The sequence below is a fragment of the Drosophila teissieri genome, chromosome 3R (genome assembly GCF_016746235.2).
Source record: "Drosophila teissieri strain GT53w chromosome 3R, Prin_Dtei_1.1, whole genome shotgun sequence".
Lineage (NCBI taxonomy): Eukaryota > Metazoa > Arthropoda > Insecta > Diptera > Drosophilidae > Drosophila > Drosophila teissieri.
In genome coordinates this window covers 18,758,682-18,771,740 of record NC_053032.1, presented here as the reverse complement: position 1 = coordinate 18,771,740, position 13,059 = coordinate 18,758,682, and the positions used below count along the sequence as shown (strand labels likewise).

Sequence of the window (13,059 nt, the reverse complement as noted above, 5' to 3'; positions counted from 1 at the left end):
GTAGAAGCAACAGTTTTGTAAAATGCGAGTTTAGTATATCGCGGTATACATTATTTTGGTATTTATTCTTTATTTCATTGTTACGCGCGAAGTTTGAATAAGTCCAAATGAAGACAACGAAAAATCTATTTATATATCGGAATTATTTAAGAATCTTATAATTGGCTATAGTTAAGAAGAACTTTACAACAAAAGTAATGATATTTTTAATGAAATGCTGTGGTAAACATTAGGTATCTTAGTTTTGATTTATTCAGCAAATTTATAATGACTCTAAATTTAGAACACAACATTTTGTTGATTTAAGATGAATTTATGAATTTATGTGACACCTAATATTTGATTATCCACCCCATTGCCCCGTTAAAATGGTTTTCTATTATTTTTATTGTTTTTTTTTATCTCTTTAAATTAGGTTGACAGCATGATGATTGTGTAGAATCTATTCCTCCTCCTCTTCCTCGTCTTCCTCCTCGGCGTCCTCATCGACTTCCTCCTCGTAGCTGTTGCCACCAGTTGGGGTAACATTAGAGCCGAGCTCGATGATCGGCTCCTGTTCCTCAATGGGCGTGACGGGCTCCTCGACCACGGGCTCGCTGGTCTCGTTGTCGTTCTTCTGGATGGCCTGCAGTTCCTGGGCGGCAAGCTCGGATTCCTGGCGGGCGATCTCGGCCAGCTCGGCGGCCTGGCGAGCAAGTTCTCCCTCGCTCTCCTTCTCGATCTCCGCCAGGCGCTCCAGCTCCTGCTCACGGACACGCTGCTCCTCCTCCAAACGAGCCTCTTCAGCGACACGAGCCTCTTCGGCGGCCTTTTGGGCAGCTTCTTCAGCGGCACGGGCCTCCTCTACAGCCTTCAGTGCGGCTTCTTCAGCGGCCTTTTGGGCAGCTTCCTCAGCCAGACGAGCCTCTTCGGCGGCCTTCAGAGCGGCTTCTTCAGCAGCCTTCTGGGCAGCTTCCTCGGCGGCCTTCTGGGCGGCAGCCTCCTCTGCTAGACGCGCTTCTTCGGCAGCTTTTTGGGCAGCTTCCTCGGCGGCCTTTTGGGCGGCAGCCTCCTCTGCTAGACGCGCTTCGTTGGCAGCTTTCTGGGCAGCTTCTTCAGCGGCTTTTAGGGCAGCTTCTTTGGCAGCTTTTTGTGCGGCAGCTTCAGCCAGGACAGCTTCTTCGGCAGCAATTTTGGCGGCCTCCTCGGCAGCCTTTTTGGCCTTGGCAGCAGCCTGCTTCTCGGCCTCAGCTGTCAGACGTTCCCTCTCCTCCTTCAGAGCCCTTTAAAAATTAGAAATATATAATAAGCAAGGTCCTTTAAAGCTTGTATAGGGACCACCCACTTCTCTTCCCGACGCTTGGCTTCATCGGCTTTCTGGGCACGCTTCTTCTCCACGTCCACTTCGTCGAGAGCCTCCTCGTTGACGGTTAGAAGACGCTCCTGGCGCAGACGCTGCTTCTCCTTGGCCTCCACATCGAGGGGATCCTCCAGGGGCCTAGGGGCAGAAAATTTTCTAGATGGACGGTTAGGATCCAACTCGGCATCTGAAATGTAATGCTTGTCAGAAGAACCCTTACCACAGTGCGTAAGCATTTGTATTTTATTTTTCTTTTACATTAAATATCCTTCACTTTGTTGTTCACTCGGCTATGTCAAATACATCATACTTATACTTACAATACTTACTATTGGGATCGGCGATTGTTGGTTTTCTTATAGACGAGGCAAGGAAAATTGCAGATACAGTAGACGCCAATGTTTTAGAGTATTGTGTGGCATTAATGGGAGTTTTTAAAAAGTTCTGGGTATGAAGAATTGAACCAAAATGTGGTTAATGGGTTAAGCATACATACATATATACATCTCAAAATGCAAAAAAGAGTATATGAAGTAAGCTAGGATCTCGAAGTGTTGTACTGTGTATATTTGCGTCATATCCGAGATATTTTATAACTCAGCATCAATCCATTAGTCATCGTAATGTACAAAAATGTGGGCAGATCTTATTTAATCTTGCCTGATATTCCAAATATCATATATAAAAAAAAGAACTGCAGCCGCTTTCTAATCCATATTAAAACCCCACTGAATGCGAGCCCACAAGGAAAGAGTTGCGTTTAGATCAGTATTTACAAATTAATATATTGATACATATTTGTAAGTAGCTATCCCTAAAATGTGTTTACATATGCATGAACATAACATTGGTTAACAAAATTCGCGCTGACGTCCATATCTTAAATGCCAAAAATTATGCACATGAAGTATTTAATAGTTCGTAATCAGTGATCATGAAAATATATAATTTAAAAGTCAGCTTCTTACTTAAGTTACAACAAATTGAAAGAGAATGAGTTAAGTATCTACATTTTGGTGAGTCACATGAAAAATGTTAGTATCACAAGTGATGCGCTGAATTTGTTTAATTCTCAATTATTTCGATCTTTAAAGCTGTTCTGATCTGACTTGTGTGAATATTAGTCTGAGTAGTGAAAGCGCCAGAGTGTGTCGATATCAATTGTTCATCTTGTAGATATCGGCTAATTGTCTACCACGCAAAAGAAAGTCTTTTAGATTGGTTTATTTAAGAAAGAGAAGTGTATGTCCATACAAAAATCAGGCATGTTATCATTTAGGCCTCAACTTCAACAGCTTCAACTGGAAAGAATCAATCAATCATAAAACGTATAACGTTAGTGAAATACAATGAACTGAACAATTCAGGATGCAGCAACCAAATATGTAAGTTAGTTACAAATGAATTATTTAATTTATATTCTAAAGCACCGTAATAAAGAACCTCTTATCTCGAATTAACAATCGTTGTACGTTAATGATAAATATAATTGGAGGAATATACTGAAAGAAAATTATTGGACAAAGGGAGGACGAAGTAATGCGAATTGGTATTGATTCGAGCCAATCTATAATTTTGATTTGAAGCCGCTGGTGCTCATAAACATGGTAAAATCAATTGTCTTTTATGCAATGCTGATTAATTATTTTATATTTTGATTGATTAGTGATTGTGAAGAGAGAAGTGTTTTTCGTAGATTTATTCTTTTTGAATCGGGATGGTAACAAGAATTTGTATTAAAATTTTGTAAAGAAAAATCTAGTGCATATCCTTGTCCTTAAATATGCACATCTTAATGAATGGTAATCGTTTGGCGCAAACATCAATTACATTTATGCTTGAGTGATACATATATACAGGTGTCATAGTCAAGCGCAATGTAAGAACACGAACAGTACTTACCTTCCTTCACAGGAGCTTGGGATTTCTTATCATTCTTCCAAGTCGGGTGTCTAAGGTACCAGGACAAGAGGTTAATATCAGTGCGAACTTTGTCCGTATCGTACAACGGACTTCTAACATTATAGGCCTTGTCACCGCAAATCCTTACTGATGCAAGATGACTTTTACCTTTTGTTATTTAATTGTTTAAAGAATGCAATTTAATAACCATTTGCTATACATTTACATAAGTTATCTAACCACAGTTGTGAACAGAATACATAGTGCAGTTGTCTTACATTTGCATTTCGAAACGCAACTTACCAACATATTTCACTGCTGGCCTCGGGTAGTGCGAAATATTGTGAACTTCCTTGGCGATATGACGGACAGGATTGGTCACACGGGCCACATAGGCATCCAGAGCCAGTTGGGAAGCCGGCTCATAGGTGTAACTAGAAACAAATGCACACGGGCATATATTATATATAGCAGAAAGATGCTTTATCTAACACCGTCTACAGAATGTAATTAAGGGCCTCCAATTATTATTTTTGGCCAATGAAATCTATCTGTCATATTTTTGCGCCGAAATTATGCAGGCGCACATGTCGTATGCGCAATCTTAACACAGAAATGAAGAGTGGAACGAATGCGATTATTTTCTATGCCAAGGGCCTTCTAGTTTCAAGAATGTGCGCCAAATTGCTGCCATGTACCTATGTACATACATATAGATATAATTGGATCCACGTAGGTGTTATTGTATCTATTTTTGGTTCCAAAAGTGTCCTCATTGAATTGGAATGTGCTGAAGTGCCCATTAGGTGCTAATGACCCCTACTTACCCAGTGACGGGGAAGGGAGTGCAGCTACGTGCACGGCGCACCACGGGAGTGTGCAAGTCACGAATCAGAGATTGCGCGCGGTTGCGAATCCGGCTTGTTTCCTCGGAGAAGGTCTGTAATGTCGATGAAAAGTTAGAGTGGGTCCAATTCGCAAACAAATCGTCTAGAAGCGAGGGCCCAGAACAGCACTACTCCGGGTTCTGTGTGTCTACGAAAGCAACGTGCTAAGTATGTTGGACCAACTTACGACAAAGGGTTCGGTATTGAGGTAATTGGTCAGGGCGCGGGCACCGTAACCAGGCGGCAGCCTCTTCAGATAGGAGGGCACAGCGCGAACCGGGCTGGTGATGACCCTCACCGGCGAGGAGGTGATCCTCAGCGGCGACAGCGAGCTGCGGGGGGCATACACCCGGGTGACCGTGGTCGGGCTGTAGGCGTAGGACGGCGTGTACGTGGTGTACGATGTCGGGATGTAGGTCGAAGTGTAGGTGGGGCTGTAGTAGGTCGATGGCGTGGTGTAGGAGTAGGTGGTGCGCTCCGGCGATGAAATCACTCGGGTCGTCGTGCGGACAACGCGAACAGGCGATGGTGAGTGTATGACGCGGGAGACCACGCGGGCGGGTGAGGTCACCACGCGGATGGGCGAGGTCACCACCCGGGTTGCGCCGTAGACGCGGCGGGGCACCGAGTAGCTCGAGTAGATGGGGTAACTCGACTTGTACACCTATTTGGCAGTGGATTCAACATTCAACATTAAGATAACATCGAATATGCAAGACTTGGTGATTTTGATTTGATCAGCGAAATAAGAAGGCCGGGAAAATAAATATGAACAAAACTAGAAACAGAAACGTAAACCATATGTTCGTGATCTCTCGATTCAGGGAGTATTGGCTGCTCTATGATGGATGTTTAGATCAGTTATGGAAGTAGTTGACTTTTACATCCCAAAAATGATTATATATGAATTGATAGTACATGAATAATGCATCGTGAAAATGCTCTCTACTTTCCGATTATTGAACTTTATAATGACTTGGGATTGAGGGATTTACTCAGAGTCATCCATACTTTGATTAAGTGGGATCTTTAGCGATATAAACTAAATACGACTATGATGTGAGGGCTTATTACTAACCGAGTCTGCTTTTCCAGTGACGATGATGTGATGGATGTGATTGAACAGTGTGATAATAGTCAATAGAAAAGAATAGTAAACCATAGAAAGATGGATGACAAGCGAAGTTGGCGGTTAGGATGAAAACCAAATACTTACACGAGTTACTTTCTCGACCGAGGGGTACTGAAAGTAATACAAAATACGGCAATTCAAGTTTAGGTTCAAAAGAGTTGATAGCTCTCTTATTTCTTGACAGAAACGGTGTAGATTTGTTTATCCTACTTTGTGTCTGCAGTATGAATATCGTATCGACCTCTATGTATGCTCATTTCAAAAAAATATAATGCTACGTTCATTTGAGATAAGACCGTGTTTATTTTATTGTATCACAAATATGTTTTAACATGACTTCTTGAGGGTTGCAAATACACACAGAAATTGTTGATCTTGTTCAGTTAATCTAGTCTATATGCGAAACTATTTGGGCATTAGTGGTGATTAGTCCAAGTCAAAACGAAAATACATCATCATCGAAAACATCGTATACATACATATATATATAGTATATATATTGGGCACTCAAGGTTAGCGGGTTAAGTGGATTATTTGCAAAAAATGTATATATTTATATATATTCAGAACAATGACGTATTAGTGGGCACCATAACATTCAAAGCCGTGGACAGCCGACGCCGATCCATTGACGCAGTGCATCCTACACGTGGTAGGAGAAGTGGCGGTACTTGGTGCCGCCGGGCAGGTTGCCGCTGGTGGTCGAGGAATAGCTGTAGCCGCCGGGTCCGGCGCCAGTGGTGCTGGTCCGCTCTGTGCTGTAGTTGTACGAGCCGCCGGGACCGCTGCGCGACGTCTTCTCCACGGTCGACGTGTACGTGGAGCGCTCCGGGCGGTACGAGTGCGGGTTGCTCGAGTCGTAGCTGCTCTTCTCCACGGACGACTTCGAGGTGTACGAGTAGTCCGAGGCGGCCCGGCTGCGGTGCGAGCCCGGTCTGTCCGTGCACAGGTCTAAGCGTGGAGTCTATAAATTCCGATTTGATAGTGATATAGAGATAAGGTTTGGTTTGGTTTTGGTTTTGGTTTTGGTTTGGTTTCGGCATTGGCATTTGCAGCACAAGCATCATTTAAAGGTAATGGATACAACGTGCTTCTGCTGCTCCACGAACTGCTGTATGCAAATGGCCAAAGAACGCAAGGCGACTCAATCGGGGAAATTGAAACATGTTCGAACTGTTTTACTTTAGAGTTAAGAGCTTAATGCAACCATCTATGCACACAAATGCTATGAGTCTATGGATGAATCGTTAGATACATGGGTACACAGAGAAAAAACCACTGACTGCTTGTGGCTGGAATATCATTAAATTGGAAATATTTCAATGTACAGTACTGAACGAATCCAGGATAGAATAGCTAAAAGGTATTCTTTTTCTCTGTGTAGAGTAAAAACTTGTACAGTGTTTAGTGGGTTAACACAGAATTTTATGGACTATGGCTAGACTAGATGTAGGCCTATCATTATTTTGAATGCTTTTTCAGTTTTTTTTTGTCTGTTTTAGTTAGTTATGTGTCCTTAGATACGACTAGATTCGTTCGACTAGGCTTCGATTGGGTTCGGGTTTTATCGGTTGGGTTGGGTGAGTGGGGCTGCTCCCCTAGTAGGAGTACTTGGTGACCATCGCGCCGGACCTCTCGTTGCGGTAGGTCTCCCGGCGAACTGGCAAGGATTCGGAGGCGGCGCGATGGAGTCGCGGCAGCTGGGCGTCCAGACTGTCGCGGAAGGTGCGGCCGGCGGTGTTGCCGCCCGCCTCCACGGTGTCGATGTGCTGGCGCACCATGCCCAGGATACGCGTCCGGTTCTTGTCCCGTGTGGAGACGTACGGCTCAATGGGCTCGTAGGCCAGCTTGTAGTCGGGCTTGATGGAGGCCCGATTGATTGGGTCGAGGATCGACCGCTGGCGCCGCTCGAGATCGGGACGCCGCACTCCGAAGGCGGTCACCGGATCCGAGATGAGCGACGGCCGCGGCACGAACGGAACTTTCTCCCAGTCAATTGGTGTTCTCTTCGTTCTCTGCAATGCCCAAAAGTCCACAAGTTTGTTTTTAATTTCTGGGTCAGCCGGGGATTAAGCTGTGGCTTGTGGCTCAGTGGTTAGGTGGTGCAGCGAACGGGTATCTCAACTGGGCGGTGCGTTGGGTCTAAGATATATGTATGTACAGTGCGCGGGCGGGTCATTTATATACAGCATCGTTGGGGCAGTGGTTGAGTTTGGTTTCAGATCGGTGTGCTGGGTGGGTCAAGCTGTATCCAATAACATCGAACATCCTTACATTATGACACAAGATGCATAGCTACACATGTGTCTGAGCCCTAGGGTGGACCTCCATCTTTTGCTTAAACAGATATTACGCATACGCAACGTTGCCGTTGCTTGCACAGTTGGGCTGCAAAAAGCTGGCCTACTTAACTGGTTTCTATTGAAATTCAGCAATGGGAATTTAATTTCGTTCTTCCAAAAGGTCCACCCTAGTCTAAATACACATAGGTATATATGCATATTGATACGACGTAGTGTGGTTGTGAGTAATGTGCAATGGGAGCATTAAGATGGAACACAAACAGCAAACGTATATATATTTACAGCAACTTAGCTAAGTTATTTATCAATTAAGCGCGTTGTCCTGCACTCTAACCCTAAATACCAATAATCAAATCTCAATAAAACGTATCTCAGAGATACAAATCATCGGCATCAACGTAGATTGCCGTTTTCATTCATCAAATCATCGGATTATCACTATCATCATAAATCATAAACAGCGAGTGCTGGTTCAAATGTATATGCATGGAACACAGAAAGTGTCCAGACAAGAGGGATCTCTCGGGGATTCGATGTACATATATATCCTTGCTTTGGATTATCATCACATTAGACTGTCGGAAAAATGGGCATTTTGTTGTTCCGTTTAAGCATTTATCTTCTAATTTTCGAATATTTAGCGTTATTTTGTTGTAGCTTCTTGCCATGGCTTGCCATCGGTTTATTTGAATATATTATGGAAATCGGAAAGATATTTTTAGGACCAGCAAAGAGCGAAATGCGCGCGCATATAGTATTACACATACAAAAAGCAGAATCCACGGCCCGTACAAAAGCAAATTATCGAGAGAGCTGGCTCCGTTTCCTCCGACTTTCATCGAGATTTCGCATGTGTTTGGAATTCCACTCGCCCATATATATATTCTAAACATTTTTGGGCACCAGACCAGCGGACCAGACGGACCTCGGCATTTTGTAAATAATAATAAAATAGATAGAGAAGAAAATGTTCTGCCTCCGCTGAATTCTTAAAATGTATTCGCGTGTTATATTTGGGAGATGAGTAAACACGTATATCCGAAAGAGATATGAAGATCATCGCGCCGCAATAAATTTGCTGAAGATTCAATTCCCACGATCTCGCAAAAATTGCAATCTTTTCACACTCGCATCGTTTTGTCAGAAAATTTTGTCACATATTTATTATTTCGGTCTGGTTTTATTATGGTTAGACTGTGTATGCACATAATTCACGTATAGTATTCAGTTATTAAATTGTTAGAACTAGGTTTATGTATGAATTACTACACAAATGTTTACACTGAACCTGAAAATGCTATATACATCATGTGCAGAACGTCTAGGTGATCTCACAAATCATAATATTTTTGAGCACAAGGACATTCTGTTGTGAAAGACCAGCTAGTTAGGTACTGTAAGTTCGATACGATATTCATAGTTGGTAGACACTTTACATTCAAACGTGTTTCAATTTCTCAAGTAATCTGCTCGCTTGTCAGAATGAAACCATTGAGTACAGCAAGTGGGACACAAGCGCTTAAAACTGAATTCTTGTGACTACAGATTCGATTAGCCATTAGCTAACTGCTAGTTGCTAACTGCTAGTTGCTAACTGCTAATGGCTAACTGCTTTCAAATTTGTCAAATTTATCCGCAGCGTTTCGCATTCACAGGTTGGTTACTTGTTCAACTGCTTGAGTTTTCAGTTTCGCAACTGTACGCACAGATATATTTCACAGATTTAAATCGAGGAAAACCACACTACCGTATGTCAAGTAAAAAGTTCTATTTCGAAGGGCTTACCGTAACTGCGTAGGAAGTAGTCACCGGCCTCGAGGAGTAGGTTCTGCGGGTCGTAAATCCACTTTCGTAAACCATGTTGCGATTTTTAGATTTGGATGCTTTCAGAGAGTTTTCAGATAGAATTGTTCGTTGGATTTTGGTTCGGATATATCGTCGTTGCGTGTTGTTCACTTGACGCCCGTTCGAGTTGATCTGCCTGAGAATCGCACGGAGCACTTGCTTATAATTTTTTGATTTTCAAAATTTTCACAGCCTTCGTTCCCGCTCTCTCTTGCACGCTCGGCCCATACCTCTTTCTCTGTCCATCTCCCAAATAAACTTATTTTTGGAATTAAGAAACATTGACATCTCTCCTCGCAAAAGAGCGAGCGAAATCTGTTTACATAAAGCCAGCACTTTTCATACAGTTGCGTTCGGAAAAGCCTATATACCAATGTACAGCGTCTAGTGCTCCCAGGATATACTTGTAGAGCCCTTTTTTCTTCGAAAACAAACGTCACGGATTTCTTCCAGAACGTTTTAGATTAGATTAGAATCTAGATTTGGCGTGGGATATAACGATAATTAACGATGGCATCTGATGATACGAGAAAGTGGCCCTTTTGGCATTGGCTAAATATGGGTCCATAAGCATCAAAACGATTCGCAGTTTATTTATTTATAAATATGGTACAATATTTCCAATATAATGAGCAATTATTGAACATGGCAATTACACGATTTCCACATTTAATTGGCTTTTAGCAATATGATTACATGTAGGCAAGAATAAGCTTCTAGATCTAAATTGTTTTTAATCATTCAAGATAATAGCGTTCAAATCATAATCATTCAACATATCAGCGTTCAAATCATCATCATTGTTAAGTGATTAATTACCTAAAATTAATAGAATGAGCTGCAAAGTATTGGCATTTTTTAAAGCAAATAAGGCGTGAAATTAAAATCCTGAGAGCAATTTATGGTCAGTGGGTATCACCTGTGGACCGGACACAGAGCTTTCCACACAAATATCTGGATATAAATTATTAAAAAAATACAAAAATGAAAATAAGATAAAAATAAATGTTGTTTTCCAACAGTTTGAGGCCAGATTATTCATACCATCTTACAATAAGATCGGAAACATGTATTCGTGAACATATAAATAAACTGCACATCATCCTATACCCACATATTAAATCGGGTGTGTAGGTGTCTGCTTGTATATAAACAAAACCATGGCAGAAATTCAAAAAAGCAAATTCTTTATGACATTAACCTTAACGAGAGGCAATGAATGACTCGTAATTTCAAGGCTGCCAAAGTCAGCCTAATCGGCGAACAAAAATGTCATTGAGCACTGACTTGGAATTTAATGTTTTCTTTGTATTAATGGGGTGTAAATAGACATGGAAAAATTAGCAGAAAATATAGCAAGTTCTTCAACAACTCTTCTTTGATTAAAATGATAAGTTGACACAACATTTGTGCAACATGCTGATCTTCATAAATCTGTTAAGAGATGTTACTTTAGGTATGCAACATATAAAGGTTTACTAATCGTCCGTAAAAGTATTTAAATCTGACATAATTCATTCATTATTTTAATGTGAGATGAAACATGGAGGTCATTGTCTGGTGACCCTGATGTTGAATCTTCAGATCTGTAAAATCTTTAAGAGATCATTATATGCATATATTCATATATGCATATAAATATTATCAATGTACAATACCATATACAAAAGAGCGTCGAAAAGTCAGTGAATAAATAATGATTTCTTGAATGTTGATTTAATGTTTGATATTACGCTAATATACAAAATGTATACAGCAACACACTTTTAGTTGCTACGGACGTTTTATAAATATCAATGTAAAAGCCCATATATTCAGGCCCGTTTGAATATAGACGAAAGACGAGCGGCAAGAAGTCAGTGACTTAATACCAGAAATCTCTTGGTCGGGTGCCCCTCATAATGATGCAAGTGGCGCAGGTGCAAACACTTCCATGTGTCTCCGGTCCCGAGTCGCGATTTCGATCCATTGGAGTACATAGATATGCGACTTTTGGTTTCAGATGCATGGCTGCTCAATTTATCCGCCCAGCCAGCGTGTGGTTGTTTGTTGGCGTCTTCGCCTCCTTTTTTTGTGTTTGCGATAATTTTGTTAAATAATTGAGTATGCAATGAAAATTGCGCATTACAGCGACATAAGTACGATGAATGGTCTTTCTTTGGGGGGCTTTACTGTGCGTGTGTGGGGACATAAGTGCCTATATGGTTACAAACACCTGTTCATTCGTTTTGCTAGAATGCGTTTCTTTCCTCACTTTTTCCCAAATACTCGCATAAACGGCATTCAAATCCGCACGTTGCTTGACATTTTGTAATTTGAACAAATTGCTCGCATTTTTGGGTAACTCCTATAAATAGTGGAGTTGCTGCCGCTGGAAATATTAGTTTGGAGCAGAGCGAACGACGCGTTGGAGCCACGAAAAACCGCCAAAGGACTATTACTAATTTACCTAAAACCTCAAAGGATACCTTCTCGAAAAAAAGCACAATGAACCGAAATTATATTTTCATACTCCAGCTGCTGGGAGTGCTGGTGGTGCTGACCTACGCCAGTGCGATCCCCAAATACGAAGATAGCCATAAGTAAGTGACTTATAGTTAGTTACCCATATATGATACTTATTTGGAGTGGCTTCAGGTTCTATGCGGATAAGGCGCAGCGGGATAGATCGTACTATAACGAGAATAAGACCCAGCCCAGTGAACCGCAAACAGCTTCCACAAAAGATAGACTGGAGCGCCTGGGCTATACCACTGGCTACGGATCCCTAAATGTGCGTGAACGACATCAGAACCCCCAACTCATGGGCTACTAAAATTACATTTATCTTTGAACTGTAATTATTCAGGGTTATCCCGGCGGTACTGGACTATCCGCCTACAATCCCATAAAACTGGACCTGGGCGGCGTTGTCTTGGGCACTCTCGTGGGCATTGGCGCCATTATACTCATTCCCAAGATCCTATCCGCCTTCCATGGTGGTTACGGCGGATACGGCCGCAGTAAGTGGATCATGTTTGGGGAAGTAGTATTATAAAGTTCAATTCCGGTCATTTGCAGGCGAGGACAGTGACCTGACACCTCTGAGCAGCATGATTAATAAGATTGACGATGTTTTGGGACAGAATAATATTGACTCAACGAGTTGCATGCAACGTGCTGTGTGTGGTTATGTTCGCTCTACGGAATATAACATGAAGGCCGGATCCTCAGACCAGATGGACGAATTTATTCATATGCTATCTGAGTAAGTGCAACCTTTTAACTTTAAGGCACTTAACATCTGATAATTGATTTTGATTAATTTACTTCTAGAAACGCCCTGGTGGATTACCTCCTCGATGGAACGGCTATAAAGGAGGCATTGGAGCATGGTAAGCGATCCAACGATCGAGCCTGTGAAGAGGTGTACTCCAATTGTCCACTGGACAGTAAATCAGCCACGGATATTCTAATGAAGCTGATGCCAAAGAAAAGCCCGCAGGGAAAAGGAAAATCATCTGGCATTTCCCGAGAAAAGAAGGTTTAGTTAATGTTGTTCTCTTAAATGTCAAAAGATTGTTTTCCATACGCATACAACCAAATATTTTCTAAACATATTAATAAACTCCATTGTGTTATCTTTATTAAACTAGCTTTTGTGCTTCTATA

General features: G+C 41.8%; 2 protein-coding genes across 7 annotated transcripts; one reads left to right on the top strand and one right to left on the bottom strand.

Moving 5' to 3' along the window:
- Nucleotides 1–223: 223 nt before the first annotated feature.
- LOC122619837 (protein anoxia up-regulated) lies at nt 224–9,567 on the bottom strand. Of its 5 annotated transcripts, XM_043797028.1 has the most exons (8): nt 9,349–9,563; nt 5,345–5,371; nt 4,316–4,792; nt 4,069–4,181; nt 3,545–3,675; nt 3,242–3,409; nt 2,594–2,640; nt 2,105–2,530 (listed from the first exon to the last, which is right to left on the bottom strand). In XM_043797028.1, exons 1-7 carry the CDS (start codon nt 9,421–9,423, stop codon nt 2,615–2,617), a joined length of 1,017 nt encoding a protein of 338 aa, XP_043652963.1. In that variant the 5' UTR covers nt 9,424–9,563; the 3' UTR covers nt 2,105–2,530; nt 2,594–2,614. The 5 variants fall into 5 exon arrangements, with proteins under 5 accessions (XP_043652961.1, XP_043652963.1, XP_043652962.1 ...); XM_043797026.1 differs by lacking the exons at nt 2,105–2,530; nt 2,594–2,640; nt 3,242–3,409 and adding exons at nt 224–1,262; nt 1,325–1,526 and having other exon boundaries at nt 9,349–9,567; XM_043797027.1 differs by having other exon boundaries at nt 2,105–2,640.
- On the top strand, nt 7,970–12,958 carry LOC122619839. Of its 2 annotated transcripts, none has more exons than XM_043797032.1 (6): nt 7,970–8,954; nt 11,766–11,990; nt 12,046–12,181; nt 12,257–12,410; nt 12,469–12,655; nt 12,724–12,958. In XM_043797032.1, exons 2-6 carry the CDS (start codon nt 11,896–11,898, stop codon nt 12,935–12,937), a joined length of 786 nt encoding a protein of 261 aa, XP_043652967.1. In that variant the 5' UTR covers nt 7,970–8,954; nt 11,766–11,895; the 3' UTR covers nt 12,938–12,958. The 2 variants fall into 2 exon arrangements, with proteins under 2 accessions (XP_043652967.1, XP_043652966.1); XM_043797031.1 differs by having other exon boundaries at nt 7,970–9,218.
- Nucleotides 12,959–13,059: the final 101 nt, after the last annotated feature.